The 23724-nt window shown below is 40.8% G+C and overlaps 1 protein-coding gene across 1 annotated transcript; it reads left to right on the top strand.

The window, feature by feature from the left end:
• The first annotated feature begins 277 nt into the window (after positions 1-277).
• ptger3 (prostaglandin E receptor 3 (subtype EP3)) lies at positions 278-20046 on the top strand. Its single transcript, XM_055862269.1, has 2 exons — positions 278-1307; positions 9438-20046. The coding sequence occupies exons 1-2, from the start codon at positions 516-518 to the stop codon at positions 9738-9740; spliced, it is 1095 nt and encodes a 364-aa protein (XP_055718244.1). The 5' UTR covers positions 278-515; the 3' UTR covers positions 9741-20046.
• The last annotated feature ends 3678 nt before the right edge of the window (positions 20047-23724 follow it).

Raw genomic sequence — 23724 nt, 5'->3', positions numbered from 1 at the left:
CTGTGATAAAACTAAGATTGAATAAAACAGCAGCAAGGCCAAAATGTCTCATTTTAAAAAAGCTTTTCAGTGGAACTCAGAATGGATCAGAACCCCTAGTTCGGGTAAGATAACTATATCAAAGCCATTAATAGCCTAGGCCATATTTTAATGTAAGGCATAGCTGCCTACTAGATATAGGCCTATGCCAAAACATTTACAATGTAATTTCAGCAGAAAAGTGAACATGCACTTTAAATTAGGCCCTTGTCCAGCTGCCAAAATTAGCCTCGTGGAGCAATTGGTGTTGAAAGTTAGGCCTGCCGAATTTTGAAATTGTGCAGATGCTCTTGCAGGTAGTCCCACCTCCCGTGCTTTAGAAAGTGTGACGCGTTTTTACGCACAGTAGCTTTGCAGACTACACTTGGAGGCTGCTGGGCATGTACAGTGGACTTAGCCTGTATATATCCTCAAATAGAGGATGACTTCCGACAACTGAGACTCTGGATACCTGGCGCAACTCTTCTCCCGGAGAGATGCTGGAATCCAACAAGTCCTTGCGTGAGAGCAATGCCACCAAAAGTGGCAACTGTGGATCCGTATCAGTTGTTTTCCCCATTACTATGATGGTAACGGGAATGGTGGGCAATTCTCTCGCTCTTATGCTGGTATATAGCTCGTACAGAAAAAAAGAAAATAACAGGAAAAAGTCTTTCCTACTCTGCATAGGGTCGCTGGCATTGACTGATCTGTTTGGGCAGCTTCTCACCAGCCCGATAGTTATATCGGTTTACAGAGCCGATTTGAAATGGGACCGCATAGACTCATCGGGGAGTCTGTGTGCTTTCTTTGGAGTCTGTATGACAACTTTTGGCTTGTGTTCTCTATTCTTTGCCAGCGCAATGGCAATTGAGAGGGCATTGGCGATTACAAGTCCTCATTGGTACTCCAATCACATGAAGACACGTGTGACGAAGCAAATTCTGGCAGTTATATGGTGTCTTGTTCTGTTTTTCTCGCTGTTGCCGGTCGCAGGAGTTGGGCACTATACGCTGCAATGGCCAGGCACTTGGTGCTTCATAAGCACTGGAGACAGAGAAGTTCCGGGCAACATGTTTTTCTCCATCACTTTCGCTGTTCTTGGGATATTCTCACTTCTTGTGACTTTCTCCTGCAACGTCGTCACAATTCGTGGATTACTTATTCGTTGCAAAACGAAATCGGGCACATCTCACTCATCCAAGCAGTGGGAACGATTAACCACGGAGACAGTCATTCAACTATTGGGAATCATGTGTGTACTGCTTATATGCTGGGCTCCTTTACTGGTAAGTTCTGGTGGTTTTCCTCTACTGGTAAATTCTGGTGGTTTTCATCTTGTTTTATAGCATTTGTTAATGTGGTGTAGAACTCTCTAAAATACTAAAATCATATTTAACAAGGCACGCCTATACTACAAATAATTCACAGAACGTACATTTTAATTAAAGTTCCAAAGGAATGGTCTCAGTTACAACCTTATTGACACACACATGTGATTGGTTGAGGTGATTAGTTAACGTTCTTGAGTGCTTGATGTCACACAGATGCGCTACAGAGCAGTCTGTTTAGCCTGTTTACCTAGCGCACACCGACCGAACAACTTGGGAAACCGCTTCAGTTTGGGAAATAAATAGGGCTGTGACGATTATGGCATTTTGGGTAACGATTATTGTCGTAAGTCTTTTTCTTGTAATGCATCATATCGCACGTTTGAAAATTCGCTTTGGAAATGAAGCTTCTCCTCCCAACAGTGCCATTCTGCTCATAAAATTGAAAAAAAAAATGCTATTATCTTCATAAATAAAGTTGAATCTTCCCTTCTCCTAAAATATATATATTAAGAAAATTATGTTTTTTGAGTTCACGGTTATTGTCCATAATTGTTGAACCAAATGAAAACCTCATCAGCTAGCTACCAATCTATTTTAGTTTCACTCAAATTAGCCCACTAATTGTTATTTTGACCTTTCCACAAATGGTCTGGTATGTGTTGTTTGATGTGAGCAAGTTAACCCAAATGTATCAAATAATAGGTTGTGTGTCCACAATAAGTTTGTGGCTATTGCCTGGCCAGTGGTCTAGCTAGCTACATTTCAGTAATTAGCTATCCTCCTAAAAGCGGTGGTCAGTGTAAAGCTAAGTGAAAAAGTTAGTTATTGTTGCCGTGGTGTAATCATGTCTAACCAGTTGGCTGTGTGCCCATGAGCTCCCACGTCTAGGTAGCTGTGTCTTTTGGTGTCCACGATTAGCTATCTAGCTACTGTTGACTAAACCCATTCTGTACAAATTTGCACAACCGCTGCATTCAAACAAGGCTGCAATGAAACCTAATGGGACTGTGTGGTCATCAGTCTGTGCTGAGAACCACGTTTCTATTCAAGCTTCGATTGACATGGTAATGGCCCAATAGTATTGCAGAATTGTTAAAAAACGGACCCCTCTGACGCTGTACGTTAAATTGTGATGTATCATGGCTTAATGTACAGCACGCATATTGCAACTCATTCTGTGTTGTACAGCCTCTCTCAACCAGGTGTAGCGCTTCTCTCTCAGATTAAAAACAAGAAAGAGACAGGGACAGGGTAAGGGGGATACCTAGTCAATTGTGCAACTGAGTGCATTCATTTTTTTGGTGTCATGACTGCAAGCCATCATGACTCAAAACCCACAACAGCCGCCCTAAAAACCCGATTCAAATTCGACACAAACCTTCAAATAGGTATGTGATGACACATTATATAAACTCTTTATAGTGTTTTCTTTACGTTTTAGAGGTGATACGTTGGACAGATCGGGTGAAAAAAGCAGTTTCCCCACACGGCTTAAAGGTTTCACCCGCCATTTTTAAAAAGACCCAACGGAGCTCATTGCCTTCTTCAATCATGCAGAAACAGGCAGCATGAAGGGCTCGTCATTGATTTTACTGGGAAGGGAAGAAATTGTGCTTTACAATGGTATTCATATTACAGTTGACTTGGAAGTATTATGTTTTTGGGGCGTTAAAATAAGGTCATTGTATTGTACATTACAGCGCGATGTACAAAAGTGTGTTAGCTAACTATAGTTGGCTACTGCATGGCCATTGTAAGCCAGCATGCTAACTAGCCAGCTACATTTCAGTCAGTACCTATCCTTCTAAATGCGATGGTCACTGGATAAACTAGCTATGAGTTGAACATATATTACCAGTCAAAAGTTTGGACACACCTACTCATTCAAGGGTTTTTCTTTATTTTTACTATTTTCTACATTGTAGAATAATAGTGAAGACATCAACTATGAAATAACACATATGGAATCATGTAGTAACCAAAAAAAGTGTTAAGCAAATCAAAATACATTTTATATTTGAGGTTGATCAAAGTTGCCACCCTTTCCCTTGATGAAAGCTTTGCAAACTCTTGGCATTCTCTCAACCAGCTACATGAGGTAGTCACCTGGAATGCATTTCAATTCACAGGTGGGCCTTTGTTAAAAGTTAATTTGTGGAATTTATTTCCTTCTCAATGCGTTTGAGCCAATCAGTTGTGTTGTGACAAGGTAGGGGTGGTATACAGACAATATTCTTATTTGGTAAAAGACCAAGTCCATATTATGGTAAGAACAGCTCAAATAAGCAAAGAGAAACAACAGTCCATCATTACTTTTAGAGAAGCACGATTTATCGGTGAACTTATCGGAATCGGACGATATTAGCTAAAAACGCCAATATCAGCATCGGCTCGATGTGTAGTTTAACGCCGATGTGCAAAACCGATGTCAAAGCTGATGTGCATACCTACATAACATAGGTACATGACGTAATGACGCCAGGTAAAATGTAGCACTACACATGCAACACAGCATTCCTAACCAAGCCCACAATGTCTGCTGTGTGGATTGAACAGTCAACAAGTTGAGCTGTCATTTGAAAGAGTAAGAACATTTCAGCGAGACAACTCAAAGACGAAACCCATTAATGCCAAGATAATGTAATTCATTGCCCTTGATAATCAACCGTTCTCTGTCGTGGGTGATGTAGGCTTTCGCCGACTTGTCGAGCACCAGTACACACTACCAAGTAGGGCGGGGCGATATATCAAGTTTTTTTCCGATATATTCGAGTTTGTTTTAGCGCGATATCGAAAATGCCTGTATCGCAAGAATCAAGGTTTTGTTACAATGTAACATTTAACAAATGCAGCATCTCACTGTCTCTTCTCTGTCAGCCCAATGTCGAATCATGTCCCAATTGTGTGACAACAGGTGCACAGAGGTTATCCACCAATCACAACCCTAGACAGCCTTTCACTAATTGTATCCACGGCAGAGAAGTGTAGCGGCGGTAAGAGTTCCACCAAAATGGAAAGTGAGGAAGCCAGCTCAGCCTCTCGTAAGAATGAAATCATCCCCAAAAAGGACAGCAATGTTTTTTTCAGTAATATGGAAGTGGTTCGGGTTTAAGAGGTCTGATGTTCAGCAAACGAATGTCCTGTGCGAAATGTGTCGAAAGACAATTGCTACGATAAGCAGCAGCACAACCAACCTCTTCCATCATCTGCAACTGAAACACGCGGTGGAATGAGAGGAATGCGTGAGGTTACGCAATGCCGATTCCAGTCGCCCGATTCCCAAAATGTCTGCTAAAAGACAAACTACCATAGCTGCATCCTTTTCAAACTTAATCCCTTATGACAAGAAAAGTTTGAGGTGGAAGGAGATAACGGAGGCAGTGACCTATTACATAGCGAAAGACATGGTTCCAATCTTTACAGTACAAAAGCCAGGCTTTAAAAATCTACTAGGTACAGTTGACCACAAATATCAGCTGCCAAGCCGCAAGTATTTCACTGAAGAAGCCCTGTCGCGATTATACACTGCTACACGCAAAAGAGTCACAGAGAAGCTGGCTAGTGTTTCAAATTGTTCCACCACAGCCGGTATATGGTCGAGCAGAATGTCAGAGCCATACCTAAGTTTGAAAGTCCACTACGTAAATGAAGACTGGAAATTGCAAAATGTCTGCCTCCAGACGTCTTACTTCCCCGATGATCATACGGGTGAAGTAATAGCCCAGGGTCTCAAAGACTCTCTGGCATCGTGGAAGATGAACGAAGACCGACAGGTGTGCATGACAACTGACAGCGGGAGCAAAGTGATAAAAGCGGTGCGCTTGACCTCGCCATCGGTAAGTGTGACATTGGATAATTGAAGTGCATTCAAAAAGGTTATGTGCAGGCCAGCTGTAGGCTAATGTGTTAGTAGTTGTGTCATTCTGCCAATCCAATAGCAAATAACCACAGGCTGTTTTAATTACAACAACAAATTAACTAAATTAATACACTTTCAATCAACATGATTATATCAATTACATATTCAAACAGCTAGTGGTCAAACATTCCTAAACAATAGAATAGACATGTGGGTGGGAGGGGGGGTGGTGTTGGTTAGACAGGTCAACTGAATGCTGTCCTTGTGACATTATTGAACATGCTGCCATTCTTAGAATCCTTTGTTTCTTCATTCTTTTCAGAGAATGGTGGGAAAGACACACGAGTTGACCGTGCCATTGGGTTGTGCAAGAAGGTGGTCAGTATCTTTTCCTTCAGCTGGAAGAAGAGGATAGACTTGTTTCTAGCACAGACTGAGCTCAGTCAACCCACTCACCAGCTCATCACAGAGTCCCCAACCAGGCGGGGGTCAAGATAGAAGATGATAGAATGAATCCTGGAACAAGAAAAGGCCATAGCCCGAGTCCTGGGCTCAGAGAAAAAAAGCAGGCACCTGGTGCCCAACTATCAGGAAATTGATGTGTTGGAATCAGTGAACAAACCATGGGCCCACTACAGGAATTCACTGACACGCTGTCTGGGGAGAACTACGTCAGCGTCTCATACCTCAAGCCTGTGCTAAACCTGTTCAACAGCAGCCTCCTGTAGCCAGAGGAAGGTGAGGGCACGCTCACAAAGAAAATCAAGAGTGCCACACTACAGTATCTCAATGACAAGTACGAAGATCCTGTTAGTTGAACTCCTTGATATAGCCCCGCTGGTGGATCCCTGTTTCAGGACAACATATATAGCAGATGACAAGATTGAGAGCATCAAACAAAGAGCTGTTTTGGAGCTGAAGTCTCTTCTAGCTGAGGAAAGCACACAACACTCTAGCAGAAATGTGCACCAAGAAGAAGAAAGTGAACCTAGGCAAGAAAACACTTGCAAGCTTCTTCAAGAAGACAGTGCTGTCTGGCCCACAGTCTGAGGAGGACATCAAAACTGAGTTGTCAAGTTACTTGATAATGTCCCCTGACACAGACCCAGACAAAGACCCACTTGAGTGGTGGAGGCTCCATGAGGCCAACTTCCCAAGACTGAGTAAGCTTGCTTAAAAAGTACCTGTGCATTCCTGCTACAAGTGCCCCTTCAGACAGGGTCTTTAGCACAGGTGGGAACATTGTGACATGTCACAGGACATGCCTCAGTCATTTTTCCAACAATTGTTTATAGACAGATTATTTCACTTTTAATTCACTGAACCACAATTGCAGTGGGTCAAAAGTTTACATACACTCAGTTGACTGTGTCTTTTAACAGCTTGGAAAATTCCAGAAAATGATGTCATGGCTTTAAAAGCTTCTGATAGGCTAATTGACATCATTTGAGTCAATTGGAGGTGTACCTGTGGATATATTTCAAGGCCTACTTTCAAACTCAGTGCCTCTTTGCTTGACATCATGGGAAAATCAAAAGAAATCAGTCAAAACCTCTGAAAAAAATTGTAGACCTCCACAAGTCTGGTTCATCCTTGGGAGCAATTTCCAAATGCCTGAAGGTGCCACGTTCATCTGGACAAACAATAGTGCACAAGTATAAATGCCATGGGACCACGCAGCCGTCATACCTCTGAGGAAAGAGATGTGTTCAGTCTCCTAGAGATGAACGTACTTTGGTGCGAAAAGTGCAAATCAATCCCAGAACAACAGCAAAGGACCATGTGAAGATGCTTGAGGAAACAGGTACAACATTATCTATATCCACATTAATACCAGTCTTATATCGACATAACCTGAAAGGCCGCTCAGCAAGGAAGAAGCCACTGCTCCAAAACCACCATAAAAAAGCCAGACTACGGTTTTCAACTGCACATGGGGACAAAAATCATACTTTTTGGAGAAATGTTCTCTGGTCTGATGAAAGAAAAATAGAACTGTTTGGCCATAATGACCATTATGTTTGGAGGAAAAAGGGGAGGCTTACAAGCTGAAGACACCATCCCAACCGTGAAGCACAGGGGTGGCAGCATCATGTTGTGGGGGTGCTTTGCTGCAGTAGGGACTGATGCACTTCATAAAATAGATGGCATCATGAGGAAGACAATGACCCTAAGCATACTTCCAAAGTTGTGGAAAAAATAGCTTAACACAGTGTCAAAAGAAGGGCCAGATGTATACAGAATGGTGTCATCTGCGTAGAGGTAGATCAGGGAATCATCAGCAGCAAGAGCAACATTGTTGCTGTGACACTTTAGGGTCCACTCATTCAGACTGCTCTTACTTCTTCATTTTTCAGAATACAAGCCTGAAACAATTACTGGTGCCTCTCTTATCGTCACTCAATGCCTAGGTTTACCTCCACTGTACTCACATCCTACCATACCCTTGTATGTACATTATGGCTTGAATCTATTCTTCCGCGCCCAGAAATCTGCTCCTCTTACTCTCTGTTCCAAACTCACTAGACGACCAGTTCTTTTAGCCTTTAGCCGTACTCTGTTCCTACTCCTCCTCTGTTCCTCTGGCGATGTATAGGTAACCCAGGCCCTGCAGCCCCCAGCATCCCTCCCATTTCTCTTTCGCACACATTTGTTGAGTTCTGTAACCGTAAAAGCATTTTACGGACGAGAGAGTGCGTTTCTTGTTTACCTTTTAAATTGACAACGTTATTGTCCGGTTGAAATATTATTGATTATTTAGGCTAAAAACAACCTGAGGTTTGAATATGAACATCGTTTGGCATGTTTCTATGAACTTTACAGATACAATTTGGATTTTTTTGTCTTCCTGTTTTGACTGTGTTTGAGCCTGTGGATTACTGAAGAAAACGCGCAAACAAAAGAGGTTTTTGGATATAAAGAGACTTTACCAAACAAAATAAACATTTATTGAATAAATGAATGCTGCTGAGTGCAACCATATGAAGATCATCAAAGGTAAGGGATTAATTATATCTCTATTTCTGACATGTGTAACTGTTCTACTTGGCTGGCTACTGTTTGTAATGATTTGTCTAGTGGGCTATGTGCTCAAATAATCGTAAGGTATGCTTTCGCCGTAAAGCATTTTTTAAATCTGACACCGTGGTTGGATTCACAAGAAGTTCATCTTTAAACCTATGTAAAATATGTTTTGTTTTCTGAATTTTTATAATGAGTATTTCTGTATTTGAATTTGGCGCCCAGCAGTTTCACTGGCTGTTGAAGAGGTGGGACGCTATCGTCTCACGTGCCCAGGAGAGGTTAAGGGAGGATAGTGTGGATAGGAGGACAACATGACTCACAGTTTCAAAGGCCTTTTCAAGATCCAAAAAGACTGTGCCGACTTCTCCGATGTCCAGTTTAGATTTAATGCACTCCAGAAAATAACAATTGGCTGTTTCGGTAGAATGGTTAACATCCATTCATAAATATCAACCCTGTCCAGAGACCTGTTTTGGTAAATGCGTTGCACCATTAGATGCACTTTTTGGCGTGCTCTATAATTGATCCTGTTTCTGCTTCTACAGTGTGCAATAAGGCCTAAGTGTAATTTTTATTTATACTGTGCATTAAATGTATTTTGTACACACATCCAGATACTCAGCTTGTTTTGTGCAGTGACTTTCTTAGGGATAGGACAGGCTGTGGACAGGGCTAGGTTATTGGAACAGTGTTATGACCAGCCTTAAATCGCTGGATAAAAAAAGTAGGTTGTAATGATGATATTATACAGCTATTGACTATAAAACTGTGCTGTTTTCTGTCGATTTATACAGCTTGTCATAAGGGGATGTCCAAGGCAGGTTGGATTAATTTGCAGTGGGCAGATGAGACACATTTTATTACCATGTGCAGCCACAACGAATCTCAATCAGTTAGTGATCGGATCATCTTAATCAGATGAAGGACAACCACATGTTAACCACGCCTTTTGAGAGCTGATTAAAATCCATTGGACGCACCCGTGCGTTAATCTAAGTAATAAAATAAAATAAAAAGTGAGCCCTGCATGACAAAACCAAACAATTACATAATTACCGAAATCTGTAGTGACAGAAGGAAGAGTTTGCCATCTCTGTGACCAGGTATGGTATCTCGTATATCGATAAATTAGTAATGATGTTAAGTAAAGCGAGACCCTCCAAGGTACTCTTGATTCAATTGTCACTGACTCTTTTCTTTAGGTGCTGATGTTAAGAATGATCTCGACACAGACGTCTTCACATCACTGCAAAGCGGCAGAGGTGTCTTTCACTCCTCGTCAAGACGTCCAGGTGGACTGTAACTTCTTTCTCACCGCCATTCGCCTGGCCTCTCTGAACCAGATCCTGGACCCTTGGGTTTACCTGCTTCTAAGGGAGATTATACTGCGCAAGTTCTGCCAGGTGGCCAATGCTGTGTCCAACTGCTCCATAGATGGACAAAAGGAGACTCAGGCGGCCCTGGATGCTCTCAACAAGCAGCCTTCTGACACTAACGGTCTGTAGAAAGAGTAAATGGACCCGATCAAACTTAAGGATGACCTGACCTGATTACAATTTTTTTTCCCGATCACCCACAGTCCAAAAACAGTTATTGTGCAATAATGTTGTGCCACTAATAACATAAATTACTTTGTTAGTGTGTTAATGGACCTGGCAATGCTCTCCATGTGCACACATTTTTGTTTGGTTGCATATATTCTCGTGAGGCTCACAAAACCAGCATGTGAAAACGTGACCTCTGCAACCTTCACTTTGGACTGTTAAAGCCAATGACTTCCAGGGGGATTTTTTTCATGATTGCTCAATAGCATTACACCCCTACCAAACACAAACAGACATTCTCAATCAGAAGATACTATTTTGTTTTTCAACCAACAAGTTAAAACAATGTCAGTGAATTATTGAATGAATTAGTGCTCGTAAGGGGATGTGATGCAGCCTTTTGACAGTTGACAACTGTTGGTGGAATATAGTTTTTGACTTTCTGGAATCACATTTGCATTTCATGTAACAAAGTTGACGTTAAATGTAATGATGGCTGGAATGTGTGACATGTTTAATTCAAATCATTCTTCACTTTGTCATCTGTAATAGACTAGATTTGTAACCACATTTAAAAAAAGGGGAACATCTGCAAGGCAAGTGTACTCGAAACTGGAATAGATTGCGCAGTATTATATATGCTAATTTAGAAGATTGCAAAATGCGTTGATATATGGAAAAGGCATTGATATTTGTTGTTTCTGTGTTGAACACTGAAATGTGGGTTTAACTCTGAATGTGCTGAAGATGCTACCTATTGGGGATATGCTGTCATATGTACAGGGGGGTCCACAATTATTCGCACCCTTGATAAAAAATGAGCAAAAAAAACAGTATCAAATAAATAGGAAATGTATATTATTTTATGCTAATACAATTGCTCTGATAAAGATTTTGTTTAACTCCTGAGTGGCGCAGCGGTCTAAGGCACTGCATCTCAGTGCTAGAGGCGTCACTACAGACACCCTGGTTCAGTGGTCTAAGGCACTGCATGCTAGAGGCGTCACTACACTAGCCTGGTTGGAATAGGGCAGCGCACAATTGTCCCATAGGGCAGCGCACAATTGGCCCAGCGTTGTCCGGGTTTGGCCGGTGTAGGCCGTCATTGTAAATAAGAATTTGTTCTTAACTGACTTGCCTAGTTGGAGAAAGGTTAAATACAAAAAAATAATAATAATAATTAAAACTCTAAAAGATAGGGGTAAAAATTATTGGCACCCCTGTTTGCAGTAGGCCTACTCCTACCCTTGCGAGGATAACGCCACGGTTGATGGAATATCGTTTTTGACCTAATGGTATTACATTTGCATTTCACATAACAAAGTTGATGTTAAATGTAATGATGCATGGAATGTGTGACATGTTTAATTCCAATAGTTCTTAACTTTTTTTCTAAACTGTTTAAAAACCACAACAAGACGGTTGAGCTAACGTAGGCTACTGTGCTTAGGTTGTAAGTAACAAGACAATTTCCCAGGACATAGACATATTTGATATGGGCAGAAAGCTTAAATTCTTGGTAATCTAACTGCACTCTTCAATTTACAGTAGCTATTACAGTGAAAGAATACCATGCTATTTTTTGAGGAGAGTGCACAGTTGTGAACTTGAACATGTATTTATAAATCAAGTAGACACATTTGGGATACAACATTTTGAACATCAATACAAAGGTTCATTGGATCAGTCTAATACTTTGCACATTCACTGCTGCCATCTAGTGGACAATATCTAAATTGAGACTGGGCTGGAACAATACATTATGGCCTTTCTCTTACATTTCAAAGACGGTACAAAAAAAAATGTTTTTTACTTTGTATTATCTTTTACCAGACCTAATGTGTTATATTTTCCTACATTAATTTAACATTTCCACAAACTTCAAAGTGTTTCCTTTCAAATGGTATCAAGAATATGCAAATCCTTGCTTCAGGTATTGAGCTACAGGCAGTTAGTTTTGGGTATGTCATTTTAGGCGAAAATTGGGGGTGGGAAATGGTTCAATCCTTAAATGAATGAGATTGGAGAACAGTTTGGGAGGGATCTTGGAACATTCCTCCATACAGAATATTTCCAGATCCTTGATATCCTTTGTCTGGGCTTATGGACGGCCCTCTTCAAATGGGGTTCAAGTCCGACAGATGGCCATTGCAAAATGTTGATTTTGTGGTCAATTAACCAAGACAGAATAAAATTGCCCCATTTTTTTGAGCATACTATATAGCTCACTATTTATATTATTTATTTGATTATCTTTTATGCTTATCTCTATCAAGGGTGCCAATAATTATGGACCCCATTGAGCTTCTGCTATTTACATTTTGGTAATTTACATTTTGGTCATGTAAAGGTTTTGTTTATTCCTATTGTCTCTTGAATTTCTTGTTTTATAAGGGATTGAATATGTTCAAACAAAAGCCTTGGAAGACCTGATTGAATGATTTTTCTTAAGCATGTACTGTATATTTCTCATATGGTCATGCCTGCAGCAGCCTATGCTGTGAGTGGATATGATAATGTCCTCTTTCATGTTGTATGGTAGTTCATGAATCATGTCAGTGGGATGGTGTTCTCCATGAGCCGTTACTTCTTCATCAGTCCTGGACAACAACATGAATGACGTCATACTGTACAGTGCCTCACCTTGCCTTACCATGCCTAGCATATTGAAAAACATGTATGAGCCAACTACCTAGGTGGTTACTTGGGTAACATAATGATGCTAACTGGCAGGCAAACTTGAGAGCTTGTGTATTTTCAGTTTCTCACCTATGCCAATAATTATCTGTCAACATTGTTATTACAGACAGAATTTCTTCAATGATTGTCAAACCAGTCTGCCTCAGAAACCAGCTCAAGTGTTTAACCGTAGGAAGTTATTGAGATTAAAGGGAGAGATAAGCGTTGAATACTGTGCTATTGCAGCAAGGAGATCAGTTTATCTATGGTGTTTTAAGTGCATTTTGCAGAGGAACACATTTCTGTGACATTGAGTAAGGTTTATATTTACGTCACGTTCTTTGTTCACTATTAATGTGCAATCAGGGATTTGCATGTTATTTGTTTATTATAGGTGTTGAACATGCTAATGTATCATTTTGAGAGGCGAGTTTCTACGATATCCAGTGGTCAATTTAATGAAGGGATTTGAATCTCTCTGTTCGTCTAGAAATTAGTTTCACTCCAGGGTTGCGTTCAAGCATTTAACATAATTATTATGTACAGGTTGCCCTGAGACATGATTGTGTGATGAACGCAATTACTCTCAGATTGAATTAACTTCAACTTAATGAACTGTATATTTGTAAGCAGAGTTTACGTCATCTTTCTCATGACAGAAAACATTCAGATGTTTTAATTGCCACATGTACAGGGTTGCAGGTGTGATTGCAGGGTACAGTGAAAATATGAGGCTTCGAGCTCCAACATGCAGGACTAGTGAAATAAAGTCATGAAAATGGTAATAAAACAATAGAAATAGAACTATATACATAACAACAACTGTGGCAGTGATGAATACATAAAATGTCCAGAGTAAAGACTGTTGAGGGGGTGGGGTGGAATGCCCATAGGGGGAGCAGCAGCATGACCAGTGAGTGAAATAAAAACTAAAGTAATCATTTCCATATTAACAACTGCAACAGTGATAAATGTCATTGGGGTGGGGGCAGAGTAAAGTCCGTTGGGCGGGGGAGCAACAGGAGAAAGAGTGTCCATAGGGGGAGTTGTTACATGTAAATTAAGTGAGAGTTGAGGGTGTGGGGGTGTTGCCGTACCAGGCTGTGATGCAGCCCAACAGTATGCTCTCGATGGTGCTCCTGCAGAACACTGAACACCGGATTTCTTCGGCATCGAGAGGTTGAAGAGTTGCTGTCGTGCCTTCTTCACTACGGCGTCCATGTGGTTAGACCATTTCAGCTTCTCTGAGATGTGTACGCTGAGAAATTATTGCCCGTCTCCACGGCGGCCCTGTTGATGAGGATCGGGGCGTGTCCAGCCTGGTTCCTTCTGAAGTACACAATCCGCTCCTTTGTTTTGCTAACATTGAGGGAGTGGTTGTTTACCTGGCACAATGCCATCAGAGAGCCTACCTCCTCCCTGTAGTCTTTCTCATCATTGTTGGTAATCAGGCCTACTACTGTTGTGTCGTCAGCGAACTTGATGATGGAGTTGGAACTGTGTGAGGCCACGCAGTCATGGGTAAACAGATAATACAGAAGGGGACTGAAGACGCACCCTTGTGGGAGCTTATAGGGCACTATGGTATTGAAAGCAGAGGTGTATTCAATGAACAGCATCCTCACATAGGCATTCCTTTTGTCCAGGTGGCTATGGGCAGTGTGCTGTGCGTCTGTGGATCTGTCAGGGCGGTAGGCAAAATAGAGAGGGTCGAGTGTGTCGGGAGGGAGGAGGTGATATGGTCTTTGACTAGCCTCTCAAAGCACTTCATGATTACGGAAGTGAGTGCTACTGGTCAGTAGTTATTCAGTTCAGTTACTTTCCCTTTCTTGGGCATAGGGATGATACTGGACATCTTGAAGCAGGTGGGTATAGAGGCCTGAACTAGGGAGAGATTGAAAATGCCAGACACAACAGCCAGCTGCTCTGCTGAGGGCACGGCTAGAGATGCCATCTGGGCCGGCAGCCTTGCGAGGATTAACACATTTTAATGTCTTACATACTGTGGAGACTGTGTGCGTAGCCCACGTTGTCACCAGGGGCTCTCTTCAGTAACCCAGGGTCATAGTGCTCCATTTTTCAGAAAGGTGTCTAGCTCGTCTGGTAGGGTGGCATTGGTGTCGGTGACGTGGCTGGCTTTCTTTTTGTAATCCGTGATCGTTATGAGCCCCTGTCACATACGCCTTGTGTCCGACCCGCTGAATTGCTCCTCCACTTTGTCTCAATACTTGTGTTTTGCCATCTTGATCGTTCTGCCTAAGTCATATTTGTACTGTTTAAACAAACTAAGGTCCCCGGTCAACCTTGCCAAGTTTTCCTACAAGGTTCCTATCAAACCACGATTTTTGATTCGGGTACGATTTGAAAGAAACTAAAGGTGTCACGTCATCTATGCATTTTTTGATGAACATGCTGTTATACCATTTTAATTGTCCATAGGCAATTTTCCAAGGCTTTACTCTTCAAATCACGTGGAGGCAAATTACATTTTCCTCATGCAGTGCTTCCACAATAGAAAGGAAAAAAGGTGATAATGATCCCTGCTGAGTACACTGGCTCCGTTTCAACACTTGCAGTTCCATAATGAGCTTTGCAAGATATCATTTGCTCTCATAAAATATGAATGAATTAGACCATTAGGCCTACTACTCAGAGATATGTGGATAGAGGATTTTGAGAAAAATAACTTGAATGTTGGCTTAGCCTTGCAGAACAGGATCTCTGCTAAGAGAAAATAATGCATACACTGTAATTCAATGTTGCACCCTCAGGGGTAACACTGAGGTACTACATTAAGGTACCCTTTATTTGGGTTTTAAAGGCGCTTAATTATAGTTCCTATTGTAGAGACCATAACACAACACCTAGCACCTTCTCCAAGAGGTTTGTAAGGGCTAAGTTGTTGGATTGACAGTCATTGGACCCGGATTTGAGTTCTGGGCAGGGCCACCCCTAAAATGCGCTGCATCGGTGTAAGACATGAGTTGAAGCTACCATGATGCCATTGACGGGGTGCCCTGAGGAGCTTGAGAAAGAAAATCACAGGGGCGTACTTTCACGAAGGACCATTCTAGGCAAGAGGTACGGATCTCTCGATTTACAGCTAAGATGTTGTGTTGATGGTTTGAATACTGGTTGGACTACTCCTGAATTCGCTGCAATAAGTCGTTTATAAATAATGAGTTCTTCTAAAATTTGATATTAGTTTAAATTGTGTGATTTGTCATTTTGGTGATGCCAAATAATTGATTTATATTGCTCCCACTGTATTTTCTGTTATTGTTATTGATGTTGCTGCAGGAAAATAACCCTGCAGCAACAGCTAATTAAAAATATATATATATATTTCACCTTTATTTAACCAGGTAGGCAAGTTGAGAACAAGTTCTCATTTAAAATTGCGACCTGGCAGAGATAAAGCAAAGCAGTTCGACACATACAACACAGAGTTGCACATGGAGTAAAACAAACATACAGTCAATAATACAGTAGAAAAAATAAGTCTATATAAAATGTGAGCAAATGAGGTGAGATAAGGAAGGTAAAGGCAAAAAAAGGCCATGGTGGCGAGGTAAATACAATATAGCAAGTAAAACACTGGAATTGTAGATTTGCAGTGGAAGAATGTGCAAAGTAGAAATAGAAATTATGGGGTGCAAAGGAGCAAAATAAATAAATACAGTAGGGGAAGAGGTAGTTGTTTGTGCTAAATTATAGATGGGCTATGTACAGGTGCAGTAATCTGTGAGCTGCTCTGACAGCTGGTGCTTAAAGCTAGTGAAGGATATAAGTGTTTCCAGTTTCAGAGATTTTTGTAGTTTGTTCCAGTCATTGGCAGCAGAGAACTGGAAGGAGAGGCGGCCAAAGGAAGAATTGGCTTTGGGGATGACCAGAGAGATATACCTGCTGGAGCGCGTGCTACAGGTGGGTGCTGCTATGGTGACCAGCGAGCTGAGATAAGGGGGGACTTGACCTAGCAGGGTCTTGTAGAAGACCTGGAGCCAGTGTGTTTGGCGATGAGTATGAAGCGAGGACCAGCCAACGAAAACGTACAGGTCACAGTGGTGGGTAGTATATGGGGCTTTGGTGACAAAACGGATGGCACTGTGATAGACTGCATCCACTTTATTGAGTAAGGTATTGGAGGCTATTTTGTAAATGACATCGCCGAAGTCGAGGATCGGCAGGATGGCCAGTTTACGAGGGTATGTTTGGCAGCATGTGTGAAGGATGCTTTGTTGTGAAATAGGAAGCCAATTCTAGATTTAACTTTGGATTGGAGATGTTTGATGTGAGTCTGGAAGGAGAGTTTACAGTCTAAACAGACACCTAGGTATTTGTAGTTGTCCACATATTCTAAGTCAGAACCGTCCAGAGTAGTGATGCTGGACGGGCGGGCAGGTGCAGACAGCGATCGGTTGAAGAGTATGCATTTAGCTTTACTTGTATTTAAGAACAGTTGGAGGCCACGGAAGGAGAGTTGTATGGCATTGAAGCTCGTCTGGAGGTTAGTTAACACAGTGTCCAAAGAAGGGCCAGAAGTATACAGAATGGTGTCGTCTGCGTAGAGGTGGATCAGAGACTCACTAGCAGCAAGAACAACATCATTGATACATTTTTCATTAGGGCACATAAAGTCTGACATGTTAAAGTGGGAACTACAAACTTAAAAGCCTTTATAAACGAGTATGAAGCGAGGGCCAAGTCTATATTACATTTCTTGCGGTGCAGAAACATTATCAGCTACAAAAGAGTGATCCAATTAAGATCCTACATCTGTACACACCCACACATGACTAAACTGCTTGGAGTAACACTAGATTGTAAACTGTCATGGTCAAAACATATTGATGCAGTAGTAGCTCAGATGGAGAGAAGTCTGTCTATAATAAAGTGATGCTCTGCCTTCTTAACAACACTATCAACAAGGCAGGTCCTACATGCCCTAGTTTTGTCGCACCTTGCCTACTGTTCAGTCGTGTGGTCAGGTGCCACAAAAAAGGACTTTGGAAAATTGCATTTGGCTCAGAACAGGGCAGCACGGGGAGTGGCCCTTGGATGTACACAGAGAGCTACTATTAATAATATGCATGTCTCCTGGCTGAATGTGGAGGAGAGATTGACTTCATCACTACCTTTTATGAAAGGTATTGACATGTTGAATGCACCGAGCTGTCTGTCTAAACTACTAATGCACCGAGCTGTCTGTCTAAGACATGCCACGAGAGGTCTCTTCACAGTCCCCAAGTCCAGAACAGACTATGGGAGGTACACAGTACTACATCGAGCCATGACTACATGGAACTCTATTCCACATCAAGTAACTGACGCAAGCAGTCAAATTTGATTTAATAAGCAGATTAAAAACACCTTATGGAACAGTGGGGACTGTGAAGCAACACAAACATTGGCACAGACACACACACACATATGATAACATATGCACTATACATACCAATGGATTTAGTACTGTAGATATGTGGTAATGGTGAAGTAGGGGCCTGAGGGCACACAGTGTGTTGTGAAATATGTGAATGTAATGTTTAAAAATGTTATAAACTAATTCATTTTGCTGGACCCCAGGAAGCCATGCAGCAGCTAATGGCGATCCATAATAAATACAAATACATATAGCTCACTATTTGAGCAAGCACCAAAATGACAATCACCTCATTCTTTGGGTTAATAACAATTAGCAGTCTAAAAACTACTACTCTTTACAGCCCTCCTAAAGTCATCTGCATACATAGGTTTGGTTTGCTCCTAGCAGAACTCGGCTAGGCGAAGTGAACGTCTGTGTTCGCATACTCCCTTAAAATCGCTTGAGAAACGAGACAAAAGCGACAATATTACTGTTTGTCCCTCTTGAGATGCTGTATCAACAACATAGCCAGTACACTAATTCAGACTATTCTTGAGAAATCTAAGATAATTTAGAAATCTGTAATTCATTGACATTATAAGCAAAGAGATCTTAGACATGCAATTTCTTCATCTAACTAAGATGTTTGGTGCTGTATTTTTTTAAGTGAAAAAATGCGCATGAACTAGTATTCTTAATAGAAGAATCCCTACTGTTTGAATTACCGACGAAGGGGCGTAGTCTCCGGCTACCAAAATTTGACAAACCTCAAGAAAAATAAATGGTGTGCTCGAAGAGCCGAAAAACCCCCCCTGCCAAACACCAAAACGTCACAAATGTTTGTCATAAAAAATGTGCAAGCTGTTTAGACTGGGAAGCATACGGTAAAGCTAGGGTACCTTAATGAAAAGTACCTTCATTTTTTCCTTTTTTTTTGCCTTACACCAAAACCGCTAGAACCCAGCTCTGATTAATAGGGCTATATAACCTGTTGTGAGCAGACCAGCATGCAGCCTGAGCAATTATCCACAATAGAGATCTGCTTCGTATTCAGTCGATAATTGCATCATTTTGAGAATAGTGTTTTATGAGCCCTGGAGGGTCCACAGTTGCTAACTGAATCCAGGTTGCTTTGTCAGATCACTCATGCATCTAGCTGATGATCTGTTTTCCCCGTGGACAGTCAGTGCCCAAAGTCAGTTGACAAAGGATCCTGGTAAAGATAAGAGAGAACATGGCATATCATATATGCTGAAAGACGTATGATGAGGATATTTTTGTATTCTACCCTCATGCGGTATGACTGAGTTAAATTTTGATTCATGAAATACACCATTTCTATGTGCCTGTTTGTGTAGTTAGAGTCTATTCCAAGGGAATTAATCCCTTTAAAAAACAAAACAAGGAAATCCATCATACATTTCATGATGACTTGTTTGAGCTGTTAAGCTTGTCTTATATTATGTATTCATTTGAGCCTTCTGTAAAAAGCCTGTTCTGACCATGCTCAATTTAACTGCCTAGGTGGGAAATAATTGTACAATTGATAGAGCTCAAGTGATGCGTACAATACTTCACTCTTCTGTCTCTGCAAAGATTTTCTAAATGTTACCTGATGGATTCAAAATGTATAACTATGGTGCATGCAATGGAAACAAACATATTTTGCTTGTGCCCACTAGCAAATGCTCTACTAGTGAATGTTAAAATCTCAGATGACTATCAGGCAAAGTCGATGTCTTTTCAAGTTCAAGGCATTTGCTTCTGAATGTGACGCGTGAACATTTATTTTTAGTATGTGGAAAAAGTCCTTCAACAAACTCTGATCTCTGAGACGCAATTCTCTAGATGAGGGCTACCTACATTTGAATTGTTCATGTAACATGTGATTCTAATAATTGTAATTTAGTATTGGTACACAATGTTGTAGTTAGAAGAAGCTTGGAACTTGTTTCACTGTGTAAGTCATTGTGATGTATCGGTCGAGTTTCCTGCTGCCAAATACCACTGTCAAAGAGGATTATGTAACATTAGGGAAAGAGGGGCATATGCTCCTTACCACCATTCATTAAACTGTCCTCTGGGTGGGTCAGTATCCTCATACCTGACTCATAGATATGAAAACATGAAATGCACTTTTGATTCATGCTCTGTAATATTATATTATTGCGTATGTGATGTTGCATCATTGAAAATCCCATTAAAGATTATGAACATACTTTTCAATATGCTGAATGTTATTTATTGGATATTTAGTTGGCATAACACATGTTCAAGTTAGCATATTACCACATTTCCAGTTCTAATTTGTTGGGTCCTTGTGGAAAAATACAATTTGAATATCTAACAGACAAGGGCTCTTTCTCTACTTCCCCAGAGTCAGATGTGTATGTCATGCTAGCAGATACCCATGGACTTCCAGTCAAACGCAACATGTTCAAAGATTTTACTGAGTCACAGTTCATATAAGGAAATCAGTCAATTAAAATACACTGAATAAAAATATAAATGCAACATGTAAAGTGTTGGTCCTGAAATAAAAGAGCCAAGACATTTTCCACACGCACAAAAAGCTTCTTTCTCTCAAATGTTGTGCTCAAATTAGTTTACATCCCTGTTAGTGAGCATTTGTTCTTTGCCAAGAAAATCCATCCACCTGACAGGTATGGCATATACATCTGCTGATTTCTAAGGGTCTCTACTCCCAAAGTTGTTGACAATTTTTGTGCTTGCCAGTTAGCTGGCAGTTCTCAGCTGTTAGCAGCCAATAGATAGCAGTTCCTTACTGACGATAAAAATGGCATCATTTTTCAGAGACATTGCTGAATTATTTAATGTAACATATCAAACATTAAACCTCTAACAATTCATGGTAATTCATTGTAACCTCAAACAACCCGGCTATTAAATCGGACAGGTGACTATTTGAGACTAACCGTTTCATTTAAGTTTTAAGGTACATTAGTTCTGACAGTAGGCAAACACTCATCTTAAAATGGATCATAACAGCAATATGCACAGACGTCTTACCCATTTCCCTCTTGAGATGCTGTATAAACAACATAGCCAGTACACTTCCTCAAAATAGTCAGAATTAATCGAAGATAATTAAGAAATGTGTAATTCATTAACGTTATTAGCAAAGAGGTCTTAGTCGCGTGATTTATATTTTTTTTATTTAACTAGGCAAGTCAGTTAAAACTTCTTGCGACTACAGGGGGTGCTGTTTACTCATTAGCATATTTGCATTACAGATTAAACGGCTTCCTACTCTCCTACTTTATCGTACAATATACATATTATTACTATTATTGGATAGAAAACAGTCTCTAGTTTCTATAGCCGTTGGAATTTTGTCTCTGAGTGGAACAGAACTCATTCTACAGCAATTTCCCTGACATGGAGTCAGATTTCACACATTTTGGCCCCTGATCTGGAGTCAGTTTAAAGGCCACTGTGAATGCTATAAGGATACGGACACTGCTTACGTCTTCCCCGGGATGCCTTTACGTGATGACGCTTTGAATGGTATCGATTGCCCAATCACAGCCACTATAAAACAAAAAAACGTGTAGGTAGGAACTCCTTTCCAGCTGCGCCGGACGCACGGTGGACACCGACCCGTTCTTTTTCCAAGCATTAGTGTAGCCAGTAATATTTCTCAGGTCATGTTTTTACTCGTTATAGGAGTTAAAAACATCATAAGGTAGTTAATTTAAACCGTTTTAGAGCAATTTATATCCGTTTAGTGCGATTTTGGGACATTTATTTCTGAGACACTTTGAAGCGCCGGGCAGGTTTCCAGTTCATGCCGAACGCAGTGGGCATTTCCACATGGCAAGAGGACAGCTTTCGACCAAAAGACGATTAGACCCAAGAAAGGATTCTTTGCCCAAGATTCTGATGGAAGAACAGCTCAAAGTAGGAACAATTTATTATGATAAATCGTGTTTCTGTCGAAAAATGTTAATCGCTTATGACGCCATCTTGTTAGACGTAGCTTCGCTTGGCGCAAACTGTATTGAAAAGTAAGGATAATTTAAAAAATGTAAATCAGCGATTGTATTAAGAATTAAATTGTCTATCAATCGCTGTCCACCCTATATTTTTTAGTCACGTTTATGAGTATTTATGTATACGACTAGATCACTGTCTAATATGGCGCACGACATTGTCTGACCAGCTGGGCAACTTTTGTCATTGTCTAACCATGATTTTGGTGGCTAAATATGCACATTTTCGAACAAACTGTATATGTATGTTGTAATATGATGTTACAGGAGTGTCATCTGAAGAATTCTGAGAAGGTTAGTGAAAAAATTAATATATTTTGGCGATGTTGACTTTTATCGCTCTCTTTGGCTAGAATCAATGCTGGGGTAATGTTTGCACATGTGGTATGCTAAAATAACGATTTATTGTGTTTTCGCTGTAAGACACTTAGAAAATCTGAAATATTGTCTGTATTCACAGGATCTGTGTCTTTCGATTAGTGTATGCTGTGTATTTTTACGAAATGTTTGATGATTAGTAATTAGGTAAATGTATTTATTCTAGTCCATTTGTGACGGTGGGTGCAATTGTAAACTATGATATCTACCTGAAATATGCACATTTTTCTAACAAAACCTATCCTATACCATAAATATGTTATCAGACTGTCATCTGATGAGGTTTTTTCTTGGTTAGTGGCTATCAATATCTTAGTTTAGCCGAATTGGTGATAGCACCTGATGGAGTAAGAAACTGATGGAGTTAGAAAAGTGGTGTCTTTTGCTAACGTGGTTAGCTAATAGTTTTACATATTTTGTCTTCCCTGTAAAACATTTTAAAAATCTGAAACGGTGGCTTTATTCACAGGATCTGTATCTTTCATTAGGTGTCTTGGACTTGTGATTTAATGATATTTAGATGCTACTATTTAATTGTGACGCTATGCTAGCGATGCTAATCAGTGTGGGGGGGGGGGGGGGGGGGGGGGGTGCTCCCGGATCCGGGGTAGAGGCTAGTTAGAGGTTAAGAACAAATTCTTATTTACAATGACAGCCTACACCGGCCAAACCCGGATGACCAAACCCGTGACACTCGTGGTCTTAGAGCAAAACGTAGAACACCATCTTGTTTGTGAGAGTCTCCCCTTTCCATAGAGTGGTCATAACAGCTTGTATGTAGGTCGAACCGTTTGGACGCTACAGACGTTTACATGAGAAGACTGATTTTCGGGATGTCTCATGGTCTGACAAACACCGCTCTAGCTCTGCCACCTTTCACCACAGATGTGGAGGTGCGACACTGGCAGATGCAGTAAATTGAGACGCAACCAATGCAAAAAAAACTCTTAGCTTTAATCAGGGGTGTGAAACTCATTCCACGGAGGGCCTAGTGTCTGCAGGTTTTTTGTTTTTCCTTTCAATAAAGCCCTAGACAACCAGGTGTGGGGAGTTCCTAACTAATTAGTGATGTTAATTCATCAATCAAGTACAAGGGAGGAGCGAAAACCCGCAGACACTCGGCCCCCCGTGGAATGAGTTTGACACCTGTGGCTTAAATGGACAGATTTTGATGGGGATTTTTTTGTTATATACACTGCTCAAAAAAATAAAGGGAACACTAAAATAACACATCCTAGATCTGAATGAATGAAATATTCTTATTTTCTTTACATAGTTGAATGTGCTGAAAACAAAACCACACAAAAATGATCAATGGAAATCAAATTTATCAACCCATGGAGGTCTGGATTTGGAGTCACACTCAAGATTAAAGTGGAAAATCACACTACAGGCTGATCCAACTTTGATGTAATGTACATAAAACAAGTCAAAATGAGGCTCAGTAGTGTGTGTGGCCTCCACGTGCCTGTATGACCTCCCGACAACGCCTGGGCATGCTCCTGATGAGGTG

This window comes from Salvelinus fontinalis, chromosome 14, assembly GCF_029448725.1.
Source record: "Salvelinus fontinalis isolate EN_2023a chromosome 14, ASM2944872v1, whole genome shotgun sequence".
Taxonomy (NCBI): domain Eukaryota; kingdom Metazoa; phylum Chordata; class Actinopteri; order Salmoniformes; family Salmonidae; genus Salvelinus; species Salvelinus fontinalis.
The sequence above is the reverse complement of the archived record's forward strand: the minus strand, read 5'-3'. Positions and strand labels throughout refer to the sequence as shown.